This window comes from Labrus bergylta, chromosome 17 (assembly GCF_963930695.1).
Source record: "Labrus bergylta chromosome 17, fLabBer1.1, whole genome shotgun sequence".
In the NCBI taxonomy this organism is placed as follows: domain Eukaryota; kingdom Metazoa; phylum Chordata; class Actinopteri; order Labriformes; family Labridae; genus Labrus; species Labrus bergylta.
In genome coordinates this window covers 17,956,445-17,982,618 of record NC_089211.1, presented here as the reverse complement: position 1 = coordinate 17,982,618, position 26,174 = coordinate 17,956,445, and the positions used below count along the sequence as shown (strand labels likewise).

General features: G+C 44.1%; 1 protein-coding gene across 1 annotated transcript; it reads left to right on the top strand.

Annotated features, from left to right (window-relative positions):
* The first annotated feature begins 1,554 nt into the window (after positions 1–1,554).
* notch1a (notch receptor 1a) lies at positions 1,555–25,955 on the top strand. The gene is made up of 34 exons (XM_020653351.2): positions 1,555–1,805; positions 3,047–3,128; positions 9,920–10,182; positions 10,307–10,645; positions 11,647–11,769; positions 11,897–12,130; positions 12,228–12,383; positions 12,475–12,660; positions 13,050–13,163; positions 13,757–13,870; positions 13,979–14,212; positions 14,310–14,420; positions 15,838–16,030; positions 16,128–16,273; positions 16,397–16,510; positions 17,123–17,242; positions 17,356–17,508; positions 17,605–17,833; positions 17,930–18,131; positions 18,223–18,376; positions 18,494–18,678; positions 18,806–18,938; positions 19,023–19,280; positions 19,387–19,499; positions 19,590–20,161; positions 20,250–20,690; positions 20,818–20,963; positions 21,058–21,271; positions 21,406–21,490; positions 21,608–21,770; positions 21,896–22,194; positions 22,310–22,457; positions 22,552–22,649; positions 23,416–25,955. The coding sequence occupies exons 1-34, from the start codon at positions 1,748–1,750 to the stop codon at positions 24,652–24,654; spliced, it is 7,419 nt and encodes a 2,472-aa protein (XP_020509007.2). The 5' UTR covers positions 1,555–1,747; the 3' UTR covers positions 24,655–25,955.
* The last annotated feature ends 219 nt before the right edge of the window (positions 25,956–26,174 follow it).

Genomic DNA, 26,174 nt, shown 5'->3' with positions numbered 1-26,174 from the left:
CAACACCTTCGCTCAACACTTTTCTGTTATGCAATCCATTTGTAGCTGATTGCTTACACTCCCTCCCTTTCTCCCACTGTTCTACCGGTGTTTCCCACACTTCATGCACCTCCAGAGACCGAGCCCCTTTTGGCGTCACTCCATTTGGCAGTCACACCAACAGAAGGACCTGCATGTGCGTAGGCTTCATAATAAAATAATCTTTGCCCTCGGGTGCTGAAACTCTGCAGCTACTCCCTGACAGTTTCAGTCGCCCCAAGAAAGAGAGAAAGGGAATAATAGAAATCTGACACAGACATGCATGCTGTATGTCTGTGCAATACTGCATATGTTGCAACAACTCTGGTAATGTCCAAAACATGCTATGCTTGTGGAAAGGCTTCACCCAAAAGATCACAAGCTGTCATGTGTTTCAGAGATTCTGCAGAACACGTTATAATGTGCAGCTGACGAGACTGTAACGGGAACTGAAGGATGTTCTTATTTCAAGAACTTATGATTTTGTGTCTAAAGTCAGAAATGTCCAATTTCACGCAGACATGAGAAGAGTTGGACTCATATCAGAGGTCCAAAGGGGAAGATTCTGCACCAAAAGCAACTGAACTGGGTTCTGCAAATGCACCTTTCAGTAAATGACTGTATGTAGAATAATGTTCTCTTCTTCAAATGAAAACATTTAAAAAGTACAAGTAGGTGTTGTGCAGCACAAAGCCTGCTGTTGTTTCCATTTTGATTTAAATATGCTGCATTTTGATGCCAAACATATCAAGAACCATTTAAATGTTTCAGGTTTGTGGGATTCGAACTGAGACTTTACAATTTTATACAAATGTTCGAAGTTCAAGCTGGGAAAATTGATCATCATTAACAAGTTGTTTTGCTGTTTTGGATGTGACAGAGGTGTAGCTATGATGAATTCAGTCAAATAGGTAGCCTAATTTAGTAGAAACTTGACGTGTAGACTTTTAAAAGAAAGTCTCCACGTCAAGTTTAAAAGAAAATGTGAGTAAGAGTAGAATCCCCAGAAGGAAAGACCCTCAGAAGTATTGTTAGCAAAATGAACTTAGAATGACACATAAAGTTGAAGTGCTCTGACAGGGTAATAAAGGCACTGTGAGCTATAACATGAGAGCATTTCTATTTACTGATCTGCATTTGGTCAAAAATGTTTTGTGTTTCAAACTCAGTTCATTTACATCAAGAAGTTGTACACTTTACATGAAAGCGCTTTTAAAAAAAAAAAAAAAAAATGTATTTATAGCATCAAATGAACCTGAGACATTAAAAGTATCCCAACATAATCACCCCAAGATTTTAAGTAATGTAGAAAGTTTAAAACTGTTTTTATATAAATTCAGTTGAAGTACCTTTAACCTAATATTCAAATGTCTATCAAGTGTGAGGTAGGTCGAGTGTTAGTGTCTCCTGCAGCATGAGGAGAAAAAAAAAAGAGAGGCGGGAGGGGGAGCGGAAAGGGGGGGGGGGAGGGCTAAGGGGGAGAGTGGGAGGAACTTGTAGAGTTGCCTGCACATTTCATTCAGAACTCGGAAAGCAGCAGGTTAACATCTATGAACTGAGCCCCCGTGAAGACTTCTGCTCTCTTTCTGCTGGATTTACTCGTTTCCTTTGCCGAGGATATTTATTTCTGATTTTTTTTTTTAAGCCAACATCTGGAGTATACCATAACTGCGGATCTATGCGCACCCTACGTGGGAGTCAACGACGTTTGTGAAGCTGAACAGGAGGAATGTATCGTTTCTTTGTGAAACTAACATTTCTGATTCCTGCGATCGTCATCACACAAGGTAAAGAAAGAACGTTTTTAAAGAGATTTGTTGCAGAGAATGAGAGATAAACGCTGCAGAGCATGACTGAGGAGCAAGTTCACTGGAACAATTGAAAGCAGTCCTTAAAGAAGTTACTGAATAATCAATACGTTCGTTGCATTGTCTGTTATTGGGTGTTTTTTTTTATCCCACTTGTTTAGTATACAAATATAACTCAAGATGAAAAAGCTGATGAAGCCATATAAACCTTCCATAAACTCTAAGTGGGTTTTTAAAGAGAGTTTCTTGGTCGTGGGAATTAATTCACTTACAAGTGCAGGAGCCAAGTGCGGTGGTGCGTTTGGCTGCTGACTTCCCCAAGTGTACTCTTGTTAAAGTGAGGCTATTTTACAGACTTAACTGTTTGCTGTGTCCACACAAACACTCCGCTCCACTGTAATGTCATCGATCCTGTTCTTTTTAATACAACGATTCAAAATGAGAAAGTTCTTACGTGGACGAACGCGCATGATTTCAAAATGTGATTTGATTTTAGAGTGACATTGAATTGAAGTGTTTTTAAGATAATACTTTGGACCTGTGTTTAATACAGTTTTATTCTAATAGTTCTGAGACCCGGTTTTAGAGGGATAATTGAAGCTGGTGTGTGTGTTGGTGCAGGGGGCACGCTCGGAGGGGGTTGGGTGCTATGGGGGGGGGGGATGCACCTTTTGTCTGCATGTGTGGGAGACTGTTGTGAGTGGGGGGGGGTGTGGAGGAGGCGCTGTTATACCCGTCTGCCGGTAAACAATGCCCGAGGAGAGTGTTTTATGGCTCGTGCTGGACTCTGATTTCTTTTGTTCCGCATCTGAGTCCCGCAGCTGCTGCGCTTTCCCCGCAAAAGCGTGCCCCCCCCCCCCCCCCCCCAAAAAAAAAAAAAAAAAAGAAGCTATACGCAACACGCGCTCTGATGCCCTCACCGATGTCCACAACAGGCTTCCTTCCCAACCAATATCCCCTACGGATGACTGTGTAACAAATCAATTAAAGATCAGCGTGAGCACGTGTGTGTGTGTGTGTAAATCAAAAAAAGGAAAAAAAAAAGAAATTCATGTGAATAAAGATGAATTAAATAATTTCACTTATGAATAATTCCCAGATTTGAGCTAATCCTTACTAATCCTAACAGCTAGTTGAACAGTACAGATGGCTGATATATTCCCTGCATTCTGCCGTCATGTTTTGCAATGTTTTTAATAAACTTTTTCTGTACTCAACAGGTCTAAAATGCTCCCTACCCACTGAATCATGCCTGAATGGAGGATGGTGTGAAGCCACCTCCAATGGAAACGGAGAATGCAAGTAAGTAACCAGAATGATGCAGCAGATGTTGCACTGCAGACCATCACAGAGCATTGCTGCTTCCTCTCTAATTTGTGTGTACCCCCTTTTTTTTTTTTTTGCCATGTTTTGGAATTTGAGCAGCCTTAGAAGTGCAGTGTAGCGTAATTTCTGGTACTTGAAAGTGCTTTTTGCTTTAAAAAGAAAAGGGGCCACATATTCGTCCTTTCATTCCAGCTTTTGAGAGGGCCCCTGTACCCAGCAACCAGGGGCCTTAAAGTTTTTTTGTTTTTTTTATCTGCTCTGGTGTGTGCCCCGGTACCCCGCCAGGAGCTGCATTTCTCTGCAGTGCTGCACACTTTCCCCAAAAAGAAAAGAGGGAAGAAATAAAAAAAACTATAGTTCCAAGAGCAGTAGTTGGACAAAGCTGCTTCATCCACACACGCACGCACTCACACACACACACACACACACACACACACACACACACACACACACACACACACACACACACACACGCACACACACACACATCAATAGGGCCCCGTTAATGAATGCAAGACCCCAAGCAAAGTGAGAGGACGCGTCCAGTCCTAAATCTTGTTTTTCTGCCTTTTCATGGGCGACAGCTGGGGCTCGCCCGCCGCCCGTCACCCATTGTCCTGCAGTCAGAATAATGCTGTGTGACTAATCTGAGTAGGGCTTCCCATCATGCCACAGCCACCCCAAAGACCACAACACACACCAAACCCCTGCCATAACCCCCCCCCCCCCCCCACCCACCCCTTCTTCAAACCCCCACCCCTCTTGTCTCCTGCTTTCTGAATGGTTGCACCCCCCCCCCCCCCCCCCCCTCTACCTCCAACCCCAACCTCACCCGCTTATGATCTCCATTAGAAGCCAGATGGCTGTGAAATGTAATTGGATTGGATGTCAAGAGAGTGAGATTAATTGGAATAAAGTGCAGAAATTTGAAGGCAAACAAGTGGGAACAGACAGAGGGGCAGATTGTGGGCAGTTTGTTTGGGATATGGATTCATGTTAATGATTTGTGGTTGAGAAACCAAATATGTTAACATATTTCCATTTAAGCTGACCTGCATTTAGGTTGATTATCTTACTAATTCACCTTAAATCTTCTTGTGCAAGAAGTCAAATTGTGAGGTGACATTAGGATGACTTTGACATTATGAAGGATAAAAAATGTTTTTCCAAACTTTTGAACACTGTATCATCTTTGTCATCGATCTGCAAAGAGAATCAGGGGTGGCCTGGTTTACCCTGAGGGCATCTTGGTCATGGCAGGCGCTTCCCTGGTCTGTAGAGGACAAGGGGGAGCTAATGAAGAGCCCATGCTGCTAGCCCGAGGCCACCAATTCACGATATCTAATCTGCACACTCCACACACACAGACCCCCACACGTGTGCACACACTGAAACTCTCCCTCCACCCTCCTCTTCCTCATTCACAAAGCTGTTATTGTGGTCTCCATCTCTGCTCGGTCCAATCAAATACACACAGGATGAGAGCATCACTTTACCCGCCAGCGCTCTCTCTCTCTCTCTTCCTCCCTGCTTTTCCTGCCATTAATCATTCATCCCTGCCAAGCCAGGCAGCCATCAGTCACGGGAGCAGTGGGCGATTCAACACTCAAGTCATCAGAGGTCAGAGTGTAACGGAGGAGGAGGGGTGTCCAATAAGTCAGACTTTTTTCATCCCTTTTTCGATATTTGGAGCAAGCTTACTGGCATATTCAGTTTGGAAATGTATTATGACATAGGTGGAAAGTCCACCTGTTGACACAAGGAAAGGCAGACCCCAAGTTCAGACTGGTGAGGAGTTAAAAGAGGTTGAGATGTGCATTTTCCGTCATACAAAGTCATATTGAGAGACAAAGTGCATTGCCAAACCTCATTAAATCCACATGTTGCATTTAAAAAAACCATTGAGTCATGTTGTGCATTGTGGTTTTTTTGAAGCAGTGTGTAAGTATGAGGTGACACAGATTTCAGTGGTAAGGTACATTTAAATCCTCTTTCAGTACTGTTCCCACGAGTGTTGAGAACAGAGAGTGAAATCACATGTTGGCATAGAGAACAGGGTTAGGCTTGGTGTAAACTGTGGTAATCAGATGTCTTATGGATGGGTTTAGTGGGATTAAGTCCATGTTGAAACAAAACTGATATCCCATAGGCCCTTGCTGCAGGAAAGAACATTTTCTGTCCTTCACCAGTTCTTAAATTAGTCACCCATAATTTAAAAAAAAGAAGTCATTTTCAATAGGCCTATGGATCAATCTTGGGAACAGGAACCGGCTTGTGTCCTGTTCACTAAATTCCTTTAAAAGTAACATTGGGTTAAGCATTTGTTCAAGGTCACCCATGTCATCTGTATCTACAGTACAAAGGCTGAGCACAAGAAAGGTAAGGAGTTTGGTCTGGGAAACAGCAAAAACATTCATTAAAAGTCCCTCAAGATGTGCATATTTTATGTATTTATACCTCAAAATTAATTAACAACATTTGTTTCTATTTTATACATTTAAATAAGTGATCTAAAAGTTACTTTACCACAACTGAAGGGAGTCAACTCAAAGCATTCAATATCACAAGAATCAAATGCTATGGTGGCAGTCAAGCTACCGCAACTCTTTTGACTATTTCTCCTTGACCAGCTTTATCTCCTATCATCCTCATATTTTTTGTTGGTCATAAAAACAAATAAGTAAGGTTGTATTTTATCAAAACCAATACTTTAAATTCCTGTTAAAAACAGGAATCATCAAGATGAAGTAAAGAAGGTTTAACACAGGTTTAACTAGCAGTGGGCAGTTTGGTTCGAAAAGGCAAAGGTTGTATATCATTAACTTGTATAATGTTAGTCTTTTATGCTTTTAAGGTTTACTACTTACCACAGATTAATTCATGACAGGAGAAGGCCTAAGTTTAGGGAAAATCAGAGTGTCTAGACATTAAGGGTGTTCTTCACTTTGTGGTAATGGTAGAGGGGACTCAGAAACAAAAACAAGCTGCTGTTATGGGGAAGCACGTCGGTCTAGCTAAGCGAAGTAAGAGGTTATCTGAAGGTCTGGGGCTTCCTGTTTCCCATCGTGCTGTTGTCGTCTTGTTATGTAGGCAGCTTAAAAATGTGTAGGGGCACTGCATTGCGGGAGTCAAATTTAGTTTCCATTTGTGACACAGTTACGAGGGCACACCGAGGTTGAAAGGTGGTTGCCCTTAACCCTGCCTTTGCATGACTGAGTGCCTGTAGATGCCCGTTTGCTGAAATAGAGACTGTTTTGGTCTGAGATGAATGTTAATAATAAACCCAGAAAACATCTCAACTGTCTCGCTACATGCTTGTAATGCTGCAAGACGTCTGACAGAAATAGACTCCAGGCAGAAAAATTGACTGAAAGTCTGCTGTGGTTGGTGAACGCAAACCTTGCACAGAGATGTCTGGTGTTGCATATTGCTGATAAAATGTCTCAACCATAAAGGGGGTCTAGAGCACCACTAAAAAGATGTTCCACTCTCTCTTGAGGAATGTCGCTCTTCATTTGTCCTCCTATAGGATTACCAAAAGCAGGTCTCTGTTAAGGCTCAGCTCCGTGTGGGCTTAAACGAATCAGGAGCACTGCTGGGTCAAGTGTGCCTGCTGGTGTTGGGCTTTTATTGGGATTTAAGTTCTAAGGCTGCCACTCCCCTGGTTGGGCCCATTCCCAGGATGCCAGGGCCCCTTTAATAGAGCAATGAATGAAGACGATGTGACATAGCATTTAATCTTTCAATTTTCTGTCTCAAAAACACCAACAAGAGGCTACTGTAGATAGAAAACTTATTTCCATACATCTTGACAGGGGCCTCTCTGTGGACTTGGGGGATCCGTTGAGTCTGGAGATCCTCAAAGCGGGTCAATCAAAGCTGTGCTGTCAGGGTAAAGAGATAAGAGGCTATCTGGCTCTAGTGGGTGCTGAATGTTCACAGGCCCAAGCACAGGCTCTCCAATGCAGAATTTTCCAGCATGCCAATGATGCATCAAGCATGGGACAGTGGAGTAAATGGGTTGGATGTTTATGCGTGCATGTTCTTTACTGTGTTTTAATGACATGCTTGACAGGAAAAGTTATCAGTTTAGTTAGGTCTCATCTCCTATACCAACTTTTAACATTGGTATTGGTATATGGTAATTTGTGTGCTTGAAAGTGAAAGTGATTTTGTTGTCATTAGTCAAGCAGGTGCTCATTCCTTGTCTGACCCTCATAAATCTGCCATAAAAAGACCTTTTAGGGAGCGGGACAAGAAAAACTAGTAGATTTTTTTCCCCGAGATAAATCTCAATCAATCATACATATTTGTTCATAAAGCTGAATCACAACTAAAGGTTTTTCATTAAACTTAATGTGTAGAGCAGGTCTAGACTGTACTTATTTTTGAAATATTAGAAGAACCGAAATTATTACGCCAGTGAGCGAGCACTTGGCAGCAGTGTCACAGAAAAGCTTTCGTCTAACAGGCTGAAACCTCCACAAGAACCAGACTGATTTTCTGAGGGCCATATGCTGCAGGATAAAAAGAGACAGACAGAAAAAGCGAGCGATGGATTAAAAGAGTTGAGATCTCCCTGTATACTTCAAACATTGCTCAATGGCTTTCTGAATGTGTTTTTTTCGTTAAGTAGCTAAGACTCTAAGCTGTGGTATCAAGCCTGTTTATTGTAGTAAAGTGAAGATCATTCACGTGATGGGAGTTCAGAGCCTTAAAGACCGTATACATTTCTCATTTTCTCCATCAGAGCATCACTGTCCTGTTCTTGGTGTTACTAACAGATGTGTACCCCAAAGGTCAGACTTCGGCTAATGATTACACACATTCAAAGGAGTATCAGCTAACTAGACGAAATAAATGAGTGTGAAAGAACACAGACAAATGGTCACTTATAAGAGAAAAAGGGGGAGAGTGAGTGTTAAAGTGATATAAGACATAGGGGAGATGGTGATGTTTGACCTGAATAAAAAAGTGTGGAATAAACAAAAGGAGTTTAAAAGTCATACTCGCATGATAACTGTACGCTCGTGTCAGTCATTTACATAACTTTCCACAGCAGTGGCATTTCCAGTGCACGGTGTGATTGGCTTTGTGTCGCAACATAAAGTCATCCCCGAAATGGCAGATGGTAGATCAGGCCCAGCGGGGGAGAGAAGGCAAAGAGGCCGTCCCACAGTCACAAAAGTGTTTGGGGTCAGAGATCAGGGAAGCATCTGCTCTGGCCTGAGGGGACATTGCAGCGCCGGGAGAGACCTGTTGCCGTGGTGTGTGCTGCTCGGCTTTTCAGCATGTGGGTGGATCTTTATCTGAGACTGGACTGACTGCAGGACAAAGATGATCTATTACAGTTAGTAAAGAAGGTGGAATGACACACACACGGGGGCACACACCAGTGCATCTGTTTCATTATACCTCGGAAAATAGTGATTGGATTTGAAACCGAATCAGTTCATCAGCTATAGGTGATTATTCTGTGTCAAAAGGGAAGCAGGGAAACTTCAAAGACAACTCAAATGCATTTACAATCTTCTGCCAATTGCGACTGTCTGGGCCCCCTGTGGGGCACAGGAGACTGTTAAAAACTCCCTGATTGGTCTCACCAAACTAAGTCAACAAGGGAGATTTCAGCAGTCCCATGTGACATAAGGGGAACGCTGTTAAAAGCAAATTGCAGTGAGCTGTAAAAAGCTCTCATGGAAGAGAAACAACAAAAGGGAGCAAAGAAAAGCTGAATGTGATCTATGACAGAAACAAGAAGTGGAACTAGGGGGAAGGAAAAGTCAGAAAATAGGAAATTAAAAGAGGAACCGGTAAGGAAGAGAGGAATTAAGAATGGATTTTGTTTGTCGAAGTGGGGGTGAAGAGACAGAAGTTGCAACAGCTGACTTCACATGGGTTCTTTATGTCCCTGGAGGCGAGGTTTGGCTTGCCGGCACCCCCCATCTGACAAGGGGACAGAGGGGAGGGAGTGAGGAGGAGGGATAAGGAGGGTGGAGGAGGAGGAGTCCTGTCCAACAGCTGCCTTCATTAACATGCGCACCTGCTCCCTGTGGAGATCTCAGAGGCCAACAGATGCCGTCCACTACACATAAACACTCACGCGCTCGCACGACTGTGTACACACACTCACACAAGCCCAAATTCAAAGATAAACACTTCTTGGTGAATTTTGATGCTCCTGCACATGACTTGAGCATTAAAACGATTTTCTGTGAATTGTAGATTTCAATCTCAGTAAATTCTTTGTACTTGCTTTTTATTGTGAACTGGTCAATACCAAAAATTTTGAAGATACAGTGGCCAGTCCTTATACTCCATTTACCCAGACGGGTTCAATCTATGTGACTGTAGCAGCATCTATGCTTAGTGTGGATAGGAGACAAGCAAACAACGGCTTAACGCCAGAATCCAGAGCTTCATAGAGGAGATCCAGAGTTGGCACAGTCCCCTTGATCTCCAGGGTCACTGAGGATGAGTGTGGACAGCGTTGGGACTAAAGGTAGATGGGAATGGGCTGTTACTGCTAGACTTTTCTGTTGTCCCGGCAGAATGTGTTTTCAAGGTTCTGAGGGAGTCTAATCCAGAGAGACACACTAGAACAACATGCCGTCCCCATTGGGACTTGCCTGGGCGGGAAACTTTAACCCCCCCCCTCCTCCCAGCCTCCCCTGCACTCCCCCTTTTGTTCTGCTAATTGTTCCCATGATTCAAACAAAAAAAGATCCTCATTTTCTAATCATTCCTCCTTCTCTGTCTACTCGCAGGTGTCCCACTGACTATGTAGGAAACCGGTGCCAGTATCCAAGTCCCTGCAGCCCTTCACCCTGCAGAAATGGTGGCGAGTGCCGAGCTATTTCCCATGGCAACACATTTGATTTCAAGTGTGTGTGCCGCCTGGGTTATACCGACCGGCTATGCCTGACCCCCAACAACCATGCCTGCGTGAGCGCCCCCTGTCGCAATGGGGGAACATGTGACCTCCTTACCCTCACTACATACCAATGCCGCTGCCCACCTGGCTGGTCAGGTATGAAAATAAAAAAATTATTATTCAAATAATAACTTCTACACTTTTCTTTTCCTCTATTCAACATGAAAAACTTTTGTTAATGACACTTTTTCACCTTTTTTTTTTTTTTTTTTTTTACAAGGTAAAACCTGCCAGCTCGCCAACCCATGCGCCTCCAATCCCTGCGCAAATGGCGGTCAGTGCTCAGCCTTTGATTCCACCTACATTTGCACCTGCCCGTCTGCTTTCCACGGTCAAACCTGCAAGCAGGACGTCAACGAGTGCGCCCGCAGTCCAACCCCTTGCCTAAATGGTGGCGTGTGTGTGAACGAGGTGGGCTCCTACCACTGTCGCTGCCCTCAGGAGTACACAGGCCAGCACTGCGAGAACACCTACCTGCCGTGCAGCCCCTCACCATGCCAGAACGGCGGAACCTGTGTGCAGAAGGGAGACACCACCTATGACTGCAGCTGCCTGCCAGGTAGCACTCGACTATGCAACCATATATAACGTAGCAGAACATAACGTCATTAATACAGCACCATGCTTACAAACATGCCATCAAAAGGGCTTCAGATTGGAACAAGCATTTGTTGCATATGTCTAGTGCAACAATGAAAAAAAACACACTCTTGTTTTCCAATTACATCAGTTGACCTAAAAAGCAGTCTGTTGTTGTCGTAGTAAATTCGGAGTGTGTGGAATGAGTGATCTCTGGTTACCTCCCCCTGCCAGCCTCGACTGGCAGGATGCAGACGTTTCCTTCTGATAATCGCTGTAGAGCTCCAACAACACTAAAGATACGCACATACACACAAACGTATAGATACACACCCTATTCATGGGGGTCACACACATACAAAAATGGCTTACTTTTGTGTGGTAGGCATCTCTATTGTAGTGGCACTCAAATCAGTTGTGTAAAGCTTTGTTTAATCTTTAATCTGTTTTCTGGCATCTCAGCAGTTGTGAAAAAGTGTATTTATATTTTGCTGTAATGTGTTATTGGGATCATTTAAGCTTCAGCTGCTTTTTTTTGTCTGATTGCATTTCAACAAAAAGAGAAAGCTGTTTAGATATTCAGATAATGAGGTGTACTTTGCTATTGTGTGTTAAAATTTAACCCATGCTCTGTGTGTCTCTTGTGGGTGTTTGTACTGGAATGTGGCTAGATAGCCAAGCTGCACGGGCACCTACAGAGCTCCGGGTTGATAGTTAATCAGACAATTCTGGCTGTAAAAAACACCCACTCATGCCTTTGATGTTTAAGGAGGAGACAAGTTGGCCTGTCATCCACAGGGCATTAAAACAATCTGCCACGAGAATGTGGCAAGCTTATCTTTTCCTTAAGTGCACAATGTAATCACGAAAGGAAGAAGGGTGTGATTGTTAGCTAAAGTTAAATGTTGCTTAATCTTTTTCTGTATCTTTATTACTCCTCTCCTTTTCTAATTTTGTCTTGTTGGCTCCCTTTTGCTTCAGGCTTCACAGGTCCACATTGTGAGCATAACATCGATGACTGTCCAGGCCACAACTGTCAGAACAATGGTGTGTGTGTGGACGGTGTAAACACCTACAACTGCCAGTGCCCACCTCATTTCACAGGTGACCTTATGCTAAAAGCATTGCAAAAACTACTTCTTTAGTTTAACTTTCAAAGTAAATCAGGAAAAAAGGATACAGAAACCAAAGATGAACCTCTCCTAACGTTTCCAATTTGAAATGGATTCAGGTCAATACTGCACTGAAAATGTGGACGAGTGTGAGTTGATGCCCAACGCCTGCCAAAACGGAGGGACGTGCCATGACACTCACGGCAGCTATCATTGTGTCTGTGTCAATGGATGGACGGGAGACGACTGCAGCGAGAACATCGATGACTGTGCCAGCGCTGCTTGTTACCAAGGTGCTACCTGCCATGACCGCGTTGCCTCCTTCTTCTGCGAGTGTCCCCATGGGCGCACAGGTATGACCAACTCCAGCTCTGCCAGATAAGCACACCTTAACAAAGGTATTCATTATTTATTAAACGCATAATCTTTCCTTTATTTGGCTGCTCACAGGTCTGCTGTGCCACCTTGATGATGCCTGCATCAGCAATCCATGCCAAAAGGGCTCCAATTGTGACACCAACCCAGTCAATGGCAAAGCGATCTGCACCTGTCCCCCGGGTTACACTGGGTCAGCTTGCAACCTAGACATTGACGAGTGCTCCCTTGGTAAGTTCTGAAAGCAACAGTTTTTTTGCTTCTGTTATTCTATTATGCCTTATGATCAAATATTACAACGCCTTGTTCCTTACATTTGTAGGTGCCAACCCCTGTGAACATGGCGGTCGATGCCTTAACACCAAAGGCTCTTTTAAGTGCAAGTGTCTTCAAGGCTATGAGGGACCTCGTTGTGAGATGGATGTCAATGAATGCATGTCGAATCCTTGCCATAATGATGCCACATGCCTTGACCAGATTGGGGGGTTCCATTGCATCTGTATGCCAGGTAAGAGCACTGGTTGCAGGGTTGTGATTTTTCCTGATTTAAGCAAGGGAATTAAGGGAAACATTCCAAACAGCAGTTCAAACTGCTGATGCAAAAGAACTATTCAAGTCCTTATGTTTTCAAAAGTATTCCAAATGAATGCTTTTCACTTGAAAATGTTCCTAATGAACACTAAAAGATTTTTTTTTTAATTCCACACAATAGATGACCCAATCAAAATTATGAAATGCTGCAATTTCCTCCTTTTTTTGTCCCATACCAATCACATTCCTGAATATTGAACAGGGAAAGAAAGGGGAAAGCTGAATGAATCTCAAGTTTTGGACCATTGTTAAACTGTTGACTGTGATAAGAAAATAAATCAAACTCATGTGTCTTTGGAATTTCAGGCTACGAGGGTGTGTTCTGCCACATCAACACAGACGAGTGTGCCAGCCAGCCTTGCCTTAACAATGGAAAGTGTGTTGACAAGATCAACTCCTTCCACTGCGAGTGCCCTAAAGGTGAGAAAATATCTGGGGATGTGAAAGACGATGGAGTTAATGGAGTGTAACCAAAAGTGTACTGGTTCTCTTTTAACTCCTTTTTGTTTACAGTGTTGGGAGCAGCCTAGGGGATATAAAATAGTGTATCATTAACTTAGCTATCAAGAAGTAGAGCATGCCAAATATGGCTCACAGATTGAATGTAAATGATTTACTTCTTCTAATAGTGTCACTGAAGTTGAGGGGTGAAGAGGGCAGGGTGGATCAGGTCGCGGGAACATTAGCATATTTGGCGGGCATGAGAGTTTGAGTTAGAGCTTAGCGCCAAAATTAGGGGGCAGGGATTGGTTTATAGCCGGTAAGCTGGAGACTATTGTACTGTGGTTTGAAAGAAAGATTTCACTGCACAGTGAGAGTTGAGGAAGGGGGGGGGGGGGGCTGAGGTGGAAGAAGTGTTATGGAATGGTTCGTTAGGACCTTCAGTGTCCTGCCGACCTACTTCAGATGCAAATTAGGCGTTCTTGCCTCCATTTTTCGCATTATCCAGGTGGTAGATTCACAGAGTATAACTAGCTAAAATGTTTTATTTCTTTTTTACAATGCATTCGCAGGTTTCTCAGGGAATCTATGTCAGGTTGACATTGATGAGTGTGCCAGCACCCCATGCAAGAATGGAGCAAAATGCACCGATGGTCCAAACAAGTACACCTGTGAATGTGCTGAAGGTAAACCACACAATTTAATTTCTAGCAACCTTTATCCCTTTTTTCTCATTTATTCCTACAAAAATTGCCATCATGCTATCATATTTACGTTTATTATTTTTTGTCCAGGATACTCAGGTCAGCACTGTGAGACCGACATCAATGAGTGCTACTCTGACCCCTGCCACTATGGCACCTGTAAGGATGGCTTGGCCTCCTTTACTTGCTATTGTCGCCCTGGCTACACTGGCCGCCTGTGTGAGACCAACATCAACGAGTGTCTAAGCCAACCCTGCAAGAACGGTGGTACATGTCAGGACAGGGAGAACACGTATATTTGTGCCTGCCCAAAAGGAACTGCAGGTAAAACTTTGACAAAGCCCTTCGCTCTTTCTATATTTCCAATAACATTTTGAGATTTCACTCCTATTGTTTGCTTACGTTTGTTTGAAATTTACAGGTTTCAACTGTGAGGTTAACCTGGACGACTGTAAGAGCAAACCCTGCGATTATGGGAGGTGCATCGACAAAATCAACGGCTATGAGTGTGCATGCGAGCCGGGCTACACAGGTGAGCACTGGGTGGAGTTTACAGGTGCAGGGGGATGGTCCCCTGAGCTTTGGGAGGGGCAGGTAGGACAGGTGGCTGGCGGGTCCACTCCTGCAGAACAATGGTGTCGGATTGCCGGTGTGCTAAGAGGGGATGCGTGGGTAGAGAAAAGGAACACAGTCCCCAACCTGATACACACACAAAAACACACAAAGCACTCACTTTGTTAGCTATTTCAAAAGGCTGTGACGTTGAGCCTGTACGAGTCTGTAAGGTGATACTTTAAAAGGACAAGAGGTTGACCTTTAATCACATAGTGGATGTTTATAAGCGTCTCACAAATGTGTGTTAAATCCCATAAATATCTTAACTGGTTTTTTTTTTATCCACCTGTAACCCAGTACAATATAAAACTGTGGTAGCAGTCTTACCCAAACAAGTGTACCACTCTTGTCTTCCTCCCTTTCATCGACCCAACTGAGCCGGTTCTGACCGGTAGTGGCTGTGTGTCTATGCAAGAAAGGGGGCAGGGAAGGACAAGTGTGTGTGTGCAGGCTTCTGTGCATCCCTCCTCCTCTTCCTCCCCTCCATCTTTTTGTGCTGATGGGGTGAGTGTGGAGGGCATGGCGGGACTGAGACACACAGGGACAGAGGACTATTGTAAGTGAAGATCAGGCAGTTGGGCCCTCCCCTCCTGATTGATGAAGAGTAGAGGAGGAGGGGGCTGGGTGGGGGATCAGAGGGAGGGGGGGGGGGTTTAATTGTTACTCGACTGTGTGTGAAAATGGTCTGGCCTTCTGTCCCTGTAAACAGCCCCTGGATGGGGGGTAGTGAGTGTGTGTGAGTGTGTTTGAATAGGGAGAGTAGCTGCAGCCATCATCCCCTCTCCTGGCAGCACCTCCCCCCTCTCAGATCCAGCAGAAACCCTCCTTCTGCCTATTCAACATGGCCCCTTTCAATCAATAGAGGAGAAGCAAAGGGGACTCCAGGGGCCGCCAGGCTAGGCACACACTGAGGCTGCTACGGCTTCTGCCTGTTGAATGTTCAGGGAGTCCTTAGCGTTCTCTAGCTCACCTATTGTCCAAAAGCCGAGCACAGCACCTCAGATAGCAGCTTGAAAAGGCTCAAAGAATACAACACCGGAGAACAAAATACCCAGCTGTGGGGCTTTCAAAATGGCCAGTGATGTTATTTTTCAATTCACATCCATCAATCAAGAAATATGCTGCAGGGGGTGCCCTGGTAGCTCACTTGGCTATAACAGCATTTGGTTTTGATTCCAGCACAGGCCCTTTGTTGCAAGTCATACCCCCTTGTCTGTGACTAAACGTTCCTCTCTCTCCCTTCTTCTGTCATCATCAAATAAAGTCATGATAGTCAAAAACTACTGTTAAAATAATCGAATAAACTCCTTAAACCACATATCTTCATCTTTTAGGAGCAATGTGTAACATCAACATCGATGATTGTGCCATCAACCCCTGTCACAATGGGGGTACATGCGTCGATGGCATCAACAGCTTCACCTGCCTGTGCCCAGAGGGCTACAATGACGCCACCTGTCTGTCTCAGGTGGATGAGTGTGGAAGTAACCCCTGCATCCACGGCCGGTGTCAGGACCTCATCAATGGGTGAGCACAGATCTGGTTTTGAGCGAATAAGGAGCATGAGTCGAGTACGTATAATATAAACAGGGCTGCATCTAAAACTGTTTATTTTGAAATATAGCTACAAATGTACCTGTGACTCCGGCTGGAGTGGCCCAAACTGTGACATCAACAACAACGAGTGTGAGTCCAACCCGTGCATGAACGGGGGAACCTGCAAGGACATGACCAGCGGATACCATTGCACATGCAGAGTCGGCTTCACTGGTCAGTTAAAATCTCTTTTTGTCAAGCTCTTTCTTCTGTGGTGCCACTGCTTACTAGTGAGTGACTGTGTGCCTTGTTAGCCTGTATCTAACCGCAGTGTGTTCTCTAATCCCGCCACTGTAGGACCTAACTGTCAAACTAACATCAACGAGTGTGCCTCCAACCCGTGCCTCAACCAGGGCACCTGCATCGATGATGTGGCCGGATACAAGTGCAACTGTTTGCTGCCCTACACTGGTACGACATGCAACTCCTATTTTCATTTGAAGGATCAGACTACTTCCTGGGTTGCTTGATCTTGGTGGCTGCTTACTCAGCCGTTTGCGTATATCTGAAAATGTAAAGACATTCTTCCACAATCAACACAGATGGCTTATCCTGTCCTGCTTTGTGTTGTTTAAGAAAACATCAACCAGTGGCAACTAAAAGGGTTGCCTGTTCTTGGTATTTTCTGTACAGAGAGATCAGCCCGTCTGCTTTGCAGGAACAACAGTTTACTACGTGTGTGTATGTGCATGCATGTGTAACATGCCACAAAAGGCGAGTATAGGCAGGAGAACTGGAGCCGGCTGCAAGCCCAGTTCCAACTTCCTGTTTCCTGTCTGTGATCAAACAATAGCAGGAAACAGGAAGGCCCTTCCTGTTTGGCTCAGTCGTCATGGAAATGGATAAGGAAATTGAATGGAAACTAGGATTTATGTCACTATTGAATTTTAAACTTTTACAAGGGCCTGAAAACAGAAAACCTAAATGTTACATTTGTTGTTTTGCGTTCAAAATTAAAGTCTGAATCAGTCCCTTCATATTACTAGCGTAATGCAAACAGTGGTCATACTTTTCTGCCACCAGGTGAAAATTGTGAGACCCTGCTGGCACCCTGCAGCCCCAGACCCTGTAAAAATGGTGGTGTATGTAAGGAGGCAGAAGACTACCAAAGCTTCTCCTGCGTCTGCCCTGAAGGATGGCAAGGTATGAATCCATTTATCACTCCTGTTGCCCACCGTTAAATGCATACCCATCCGTAGATATATACAGCACATCCACTGGTCATTGTAATTGACTATCTTACACTTCTCCTAAAGGCCAAACATGTGAAATCGATATCAACGAATGTGTGAAGAGCCCATGCCGCAATGGGGCTATTTGTCATAATACCATGGGTAGCTACCAGTGCAAGTGCCAGCCAGGTTACACTGGCCAGAAGTGTGAGACAGACACTGACGACTGCAAACCAAGTAAGGCACATCATTTATATCTGCAAGTTCTCCAATGGTCTATCTTTACAAATGCTGAATAAACTTTAACTTAACTTCCTCTTTTCTGTGTTTCAGATCCCTGCAGTAACGGTGGTTTGTGCCGCGATGGCATCAACACGTTCACATGTACGTGTCTGCCTGGTTTTCGTGGGGGCAGATGCGAGCAGGACATAAATGAGTGTGAGAGTAACCCCTGCAGGAATGGCGCCAACTGTACTGACTGTGTCAACAGCTACACCTGCACCTGCCCGCCTGGTTTCAGCGGAATCAACTGTGAAATCAACACCAACGACTGTACTGACAGGTAGCTCACATTCTCCGAAAAAACGTCTGAACTATTAAAAGATAATCAACCAAAAGCATGGTGTTCTAACACAATTGTTTTCCTGTGATTCTTCAGCTCTTGCTTCAACGGGGGGACATGCATGGATGGAATCAATGCGTTCACCTGCCTGTGTTTACCTGGATTCACTGGCAGCTACTGCCAGTATGATATCAATGAGTGTGACTCCAAACCATGCCTCAATGGAGGATCTTGTCTTGACAGTTATGGGACATACAAATGCACCTGTCCTCATGGCTACACTGGAGTCAATTGTCAGGTACAGTGAAGTCATCTTTTTCTTTCTTACTGATTTCTCCTCCATATTTATATTTATAGTTGTACTCAAGTGTTTTCTGTTTCCCTGTTAGAATCTTGTGCGCTGGTGTGATTCATCCCCCTGTAAAAATGGAGGCTCATGCTGGCAGCAGGGAGCCTCTTACACATGCCAGTGTCAAACTGGATGGACTGGCCTTTATTGTGACATCCCCAGTGTGTCCTGTGAAGTCGCAGCGAAACGTCAAGGTATGATTGCCTGTCCCTTCATTCTCAAAACATAATGGAGCTTTTCTATTTAAATTGGGCGTAAAAGTACTTGTTGTAATTTTATTAAATCTGTATTTCCCTCCATGTCAATTTCAGGGGTGGAGGTGGCTCACCTGTGCAGGAACTCAGGCCAGTGTCTGGATGCTGGAAACACTCATTACTGCCGCTGCCAGGCCGGTTACACTGGGAGTTACTGCCAGGAACAAGTGGATGAGTGTTCACCAAATCCTTGCCAGAATGGAGCTGTCTGTACTGATTATCTGGGAGGCTACAGCTGTGAGGTAGGTTAATCCAACAGATTTGAGCTCTAGATATGATGAGTGATCTGGTTGATGAGAATTGCTGTCAAAAGTGTATTTAAAAAATGTCATACAATTCTTATATTTCTTTTTCTTTTTACTTGAAAAGTGTGTCCCTGGATACCACGGTGTAAACTGCTCCAAAGAGATCAACGAATGTCAGTCACAGCCATGCCAAAATGGAGGCACCTGCATCGACCTCATCAACACATACAAGTGCTCCTGCCCCAGAGGAACACAAGGTACATTCCTGACAAAGTAATTTTCCATTCATCCATTGCGTTTAAACAAAAACATGGTTATAACTTGTTTCCTTACCTTGTTAGGTGTCCACTGTGAGATAAATTTGGATGACTGCACCCCTTCCACCGACCCACTGACCAATGAGCCAAAGTGCTTCAACAACGGCCGTTGTGTGGATCGCATAGGAGGGTACCAGTGTGTGTGCCCAGCAGGATACGTAGGCGAGCGCTGTGAAGGTGATGTTAACGAGTGTCTGTCAGACCCCTGTGACCCAAGGGGATCATACAACTGCATTCAGCTCACCAACAGCTACCGCTGTGAATGTCGCACTGGATATACAGGTACTAATGTGCATCTAGCCGCACATAAAAATGCAGCAGCATGTCTCTTTGAAGTGTCATTATGGTGTACAAATGGTAACAAGTACATGTGGCTCCCGTCATCCAGGTCAGCGTTGTGACAAAGTGTTTGATGGCTGCAAAGGAAGACCCTGCAGGAATGGAGGAACATGTGCTGTTGCCAGCAACACACCTCATGGTTTTATCTGCAAATGTCCACCTGTAAGTACAAATACAAATACTTTTACAATCCCTTTTTTTTATAAAGTAAAGTACAATTATCTTAACCTCTGTCCCTGTCTGTCATTCCAGGGCTTCACTGGCTCTTCTTGCGAGTATGATTCTCACTCCTGTGGGAATCTGAATTGCAGGAACGGAGGCACATGTGTATCAGGCCACCTTGGCCCACGCTGTCTGTGTCCTGCAACATTCACTGGGCCTGAGTGCCAGACCCCCACTGACAGCCTCTGCATCTCAAACCCCTGCTACAATGGTGGAACTTGCCAGATCACCCCAGAAGTTCCATTTTTCCAGTGTAGCTGCCCCAGCAATTTCAATGGCCTGCTTTGCCATATCCTGGACTATTCCTTTGTGGGAGGTTTTGGCCGGGACATCACCCCACCTCCGAAAGTTGAGGTTAGCTGCGAGATTCCTCAATGTGACGAATGGGCAGGGAACCATATCTGTGACTCCCTCTGCAACAACCATGCCTGTGGCTGGGATGGAGGAGACTGCTCACTTAATTTTGACGATCCGTGGCAAAACTGCTCTGCAGCTTTGCAGTGTTGGCGCTACTTTAACGATGGGAAGTGTGATGGCCAGTGCAACAGTCCTGGATGTCTTTATGATGGTTTTGATTGTCAGGGGCAGGAAGGACAATGCAAGTAAGTTTACAAACAGAGAACATTTGGGGGGGGGTTCTTGGAAGAATGAAAGTAACAGTACTAACCCAATATCCTTCATTTCTTTCAGCCCGCTCTATGACCAGTACTGTAAGGACCACTACGCAGACGGTCACTGTGATCAAGGCTGCAACAATGCAGAATGTGAATGGGACGGCCTGGACTGTGCCAATAATATGCCAGAGAAGCTGGCAGATGGTCACTTAGTTCTGGTGGTCCATATCCCCCCAGAACATCTTAAAAACCGTTCTTCAACCTTCCTCAGAGAGCTCAGCAGCGTTCTTCACACCAATGTAGTGTTCCGCCGTGATGCCAAAGGAGAACCAATGATCTTCCCATACTATGGCAATGAACAGGACCTTGTTAAACACAGCGTGCTGAAACGCTCTGCAGATGGCTGGCCTGAGTGGGCTTCCGTTCCTGCCAATGTTTTGGGTCAAATGAAGGAGAGTGTGTCTGCCATAGTCACCCCTCGGAAACGCAGAGAACTAGATCCCTTGCAAGTCAAAGGGTAAGCACCACTGTTTATCTTTGTGAGGAGAATGTATTCATACATATTATGCAAAGCACAAAACAGTCAATACTTGGATTAAAGAAATGTACCAAATGTTAATCCAACTCTCCATTTCCACTCATAGATCTATTGTGTACCTGGAGATTGACAACCGTCAGTGCTACCAGCAGTCAAGTGAATGTTTCCAGAGTGCCACTGATGTAGCGGCGTTCCTTGGAGCGCTGGCTTCTAGTGGGAATCTCAATGTCCCCTATATTGAAGCTGTCACCAGTACGTCATTTATCCACAACCCTTTCTTAAATATATTCAGTGTGTTAAAAAAATGATCGCCAGTAACACATGATTTTTTTTTACTATCTCTAAGGTGTGAGACCTACCCACTCCGGTCCAGAGCTCTACCCCATGTACGTTGTCTTCCTTGGCTTGGCTGCGTTGGGTTTTGTCTGCCTAGGTGTTCTGGTGTCCCGCAAGAGGCGTCGAGAGCACGGCCAGCTGTGGTTCCCTGAAGGATTCAAAGTGTCAGAACCCAGCAAAAAGAAACGCAGAGAGCCGTTAGGAGAGGATTCTGTTGGACTTAAGTAAGTGACTTAGCTATTATGTAGACCTGTAGCTGGGGGTTTTCTTAACCCTTGCCTGTCAGAAGCACATATGATCATGATTTTTTTTTTTTGTACCTGGCATGTAAGTTTAACCTGCTTGCTCTTCCTAACAGGCCTATGAAGAACTCTGACATCAATCTTATGGATGACAATCAAAATGAATGGGATGATGAGGATCCAGACTGCAGGCGCTTCAGGGTAAGACAGATAACTAATATGAGTCAAACAACTTCAATTTGTTTTTGAACTTTCTTCTCAACTGCTTTTTTTTTATGTATTTCTGATTCTGACGTTGAGATGCTTTCGGTCTTTCAGTTTGAGGAGCAGGCTATGTTGGATTTAAGTGACCGTACCGACCACAGGAAATGGACACAGCAGCATCTGGATGCAGCTGATTTGCGTATCGCGTCCATTGCTCCCACCCCTCCTCAGGGAGAGATCGAGAATGACTGCATGGATGTCAATGTCAGAGGACCAGGTTTGTACACGTGTTGATATTTTCCTTCTGTCATAATGAAAACCTGTTAAGATTTTGTTTTCATCTGTGACAAATGATAGACACATGCCCGGGCGCTTATTTAATAATCTCACATCTTCTTTCAGATGGGTTCACACCGCTGATGATCGCTTCCTGTAGCGGGGGAGGCCTTGAGACTGGTAATAGTGAAGAAGAAGAGGATCCCTCTGCGGAAATCATCTCTGATTTCATATACCAGGGTGCCAACCTTCACAATCAGACTGACCGCACAGGTGAGACTGCCCTCCACCTAGCCGCTCGGTATGCCCGCTCTGATGCTGCCAAACGCCTGCTGGAGTCCAGTGCCGACGCCAACGTTCAGGACAACATGGGCCGCACTCCACTTCACGCTGCCGTGGCTGCAGATGCACAGGGAGTGTTCCAGGTAAATGCTTCCTCTACAGGAGTCTCCCAAGTTTTCTTGGCTTTGGTTTTTCTGACAAAGTTTGTCCAGCATCTTGAAAGCACTTGACTTAACTTAAGAGTTTTTGTCCTTTCAGATTTTAATCCGAAACCGCGCCACTGATCTTGATGCCCGAATGCACGACGGAACGACACCACTGATACTGGCAGCTCGACTGGCCGTTGACGGCATGGTGGAAGAGCTTATCAACTGCCATGCTAACGCTAATGCCACCGATGATTCTGGTAGCTAATGTTATCATCATCTCTCACATTCCATAGAGATCCCTCTAGGTTTGTTGTTTTGATAATCAACCGCCTCCTTCTTCGCTATCTGCAGGTAAATCTGCTCTTCACTGGGCCGCAGCTGTAAACAATGTGGAGGCTGCTGTGGTGCTGCTGAAAAATGGAGCCAACAAAGACATGCAAGACAACAAGGTATGTGAAAAGATTACAATGGAGGTGTTTTATGAGAATCTAAATCCACAATTTCTAAATTTTTAGAGTAAGGCCTTGACTACATTATAGAGAGCATCTAAGAAGTTTTAGAAACACAGGTCAATCCAAATGTGTGATGTTTTTATGTAATTTTCCCTGAACTTTCAAAACTAAATAAATTATACAGTCAAAACATAGAGAAAGTAATATGTAAGCTATACAGCTGTTTACACTTAGTGTTAGCATGTTGATAGACTGTTGACCATTGCCTTTTATGCGGTGGTTGGAATTGAGCTACATAATATAGCACTGCCACAGAGCTTTCATTCAATAACACATTAAAAGGTATGGAAAAGAAAAATGAATATTATAGCTTATATTGCATGTGTTTTCTAACTGATAACTTCGACAGGGATTTAAAAGCTTTTTCTTGTAACTTGCTTCTGTGCTCTTCTGTGATTTTGATGCAGAAAACTCAGACTTGTTCTTTAGGGTTGCACTTCACCACAACTTGTGATTGGCCACTCCTCAACAGTCTTGAGAAATTATCTCAGTAGAATATTAGCTGCTATTTGATGAATGTTTTGCAGTACAGTAGTTTTGAACAATTATTCTCACCAAGGTTTTTGTGGATGTTTATTGGGAATCAACTTTGATATGATATAAGAATTCTTTACTATTACAAGCTAAAAATGTACTAAAATGAACACATTTACATTTAAAGAAGTGTTTCATAGTTTAATCATTTTTATTTCTTGCCTTTTAGGAAGAGACACCGCTCTTCCTTGCAGCTCGTGAGGGCAGCTTCGAAACAGCCAAAGTTCTTCTGGAGCACCTTGCCAATCGTGAGATCACTGACCATCTTGACCAGCTGCCTAGAGATATCGCCCAGGAGCGCATGCACCATGACATCGTCCGCCTTCTAGATGAGTACAACATTGTCAGGAGTCCTGGGCTTCACAGCGCTCCCCTAAGCAACTCCAGCCTCTCCCCACCGCTTTGCTCCCCCAATGACTACCTTAGTAACCTCAAACCCTCCCTCTCTACCAAGAAGGTTCGCAAACTCAGCTCTGGCAAAGGAGGGAAGGACGGGGGTAAAGATAATAGAATGAAGAAGAAGAAGTCCCTGGATGGGAAGGGTAACTTGCTGGACACTTCAGCCGTCCTCTCTCCGGTTGATTCCCTTGAGTCGCCACATGGCTACCTGTCAGATGTGGCCTCTCCTCCCATGACATCACCGTTTCAGCAGTCACCACCCATGTCTTTAAATCACCTACAAGGCAATGGAGACTCCCATATGGGCCAGTTGAGCATGGGTAAAGATATGGGCTGTATGTCTTTTGACCCTCACCCACCTCGTCTCTCCCACCTGCCTGTGTCCAGCCCAGGCAGTCAGAACACATCTATAGGTGGAAGCAGAGGAGGCCAGTGTGAATGGGTCCCCAGGATGCACCCAGGAGTAGGCCAGCAAGGTGGCTTTGCCCAAGCACCACAGATAACCCACAACATGATGGGTCCTCTGCATGGCGTCAGCACTGCCACTCTGTCTCAGATCATGGGGTACCAGAACCTGCAGACCAGCCATCTCAGTCCATCTGCACATATGATGCAAAGGCAGCTCCAACACCAGAATTCCAACTCCGCCACAGCCGGACAGTCCCTCAACCAGACCTTTCCCAACATCGAGCTGAACGGCTCCGACATGCAGCAGAACAACATTCGCTCTATGTCAATCCACACTGTAATGCCCCAGGAGACGCAGATCCTCGGCACCCAATTCCTCACCCCTCCCTCCCAGCACAGCTATTCTGGCCCCATGGACAACACACCCAATCACCAGCTACAGGTGCCTGACCACCCATTTCTAACCCCCTCCCCTGGCTCCCCTGACCAGTGGTCCAGCTCGTCCCCACATTCCAACATGTCTGACTGGTCTGAAGGCATCTCCAGCCCGCCTACAAGTATCCATTCACAGATGAATCTGATCCCAGATCAGTTTAAATAGAGACTTTTAAAATGGACAGAACTCTTTAGTGGAAAAATTATATGAAAAAAAAAACATACAGAAAGAGAGTGACAAACCTTTTTCAAGACTGAACATGCTCCTTTTTTATTATCAGTTTTTATACTAACGACAAGAACAGTTTTAGTAATTTTGTATTTATTTATGTGCTTTTTCGACCTGAAATATAAAGAAGATGCTTTTATATTTATGCTTTTTAAAGGTATTTTGTTCTGTTATGTATGGAAAGGCTAGAAACTGTTTAAAAGGAGTGTGTATCAGAAAAAAAAAAACTCCTTGATGTGTACACTGGCTATTTATTTGTGTCTTGTGTTGCTTTATTCACTGGATTTATTTGAATCTTTTAATGCATCCACTTTCTTAAATTTTATTTTTTGGGATATGCATTGAGTTATGTTTGTACAGATTTTTTTTCAGCTTATATAGATTATTTTAAATTGTTCAGTATTAATTATATTTTAATCTCCTTTGTCTTGTTCAGTGAGGTTTTGTTACTAAACTACATTTCACTAAGTCTTACCACTGAGTCTCTGTAGATGATGATCAAATATATATTTAAAGTATCACCGTTCATATCGTTGCTTGCTACACTATCCTCTCTTTGCAGAATTATAAAGAGAGCTCAGGTAGCTTACATTGGAGATTTGGGACCTGAAACTCAGAACAAATATCCCTTATTGGTTGAGAGATGTTTTTCAAAAAAGAGCGGAAAATGAATCTAAATCAACCTGAGCCTATTTTTCATTAATTTATGGTCTTGGCCGGTGCTGAGTAATTGATTTTGGATCAATTATGAAACAGGAATGTTTTGTTCATATTGTATCTCTAATCAGTGAGTGTGGTTACCATGTTTAACCCTTTTAAGTGTTAAATCGCAGACCTGTTGTAGAAAGCTGTTACATTTGCCACAGTTAAAAATAGTGCCAGTGGGATCTTTGTTTTTCCTAAGAAAAGCAGTGTATTTGTGAGATTTGTTTTATAAAAAAGATTGTTCTTAAGGTGGAGAACATTGTTTGTGAATGAAATGAAATGGGGACCTTTGTGTGTGTGTGTGTGTGCGCGCGTGTGTGTTCAGTGACACTGCACTTTGTACAGGAGTGTAGTGAAAGGTGTCTAAATGTCATGTTTTATAAACTAATTCTGAGATAAGAGGTTTTTAAGAAAAGATGTAATTCAAAATCAATGATCATGCAAAGTAGGTGGCAAAGAAGTATTTCCTGATTCAAAATGTATTGTAAAAATTGTCTTGATTCAATAAAAGATGCTGTTAAGCTTAAGATTAATTCCTGTTTTACTTTTATTTTCTGGCAGTAAAGCCACCACATTTTTACATCATTGAATCGAATGTGTCCGTATGGCTATGGAAGTAAAGTCAGGGCATCTCCTCAGGCGTCTGGCGCCCTCTAGTGGCCATAATGAGGTAGTACCAGATCAGGTAAACGGGCATTGTTGCTAAAATTATTGCAGTTTGTTCCTGGACATATTTGACTTGATAAATATTT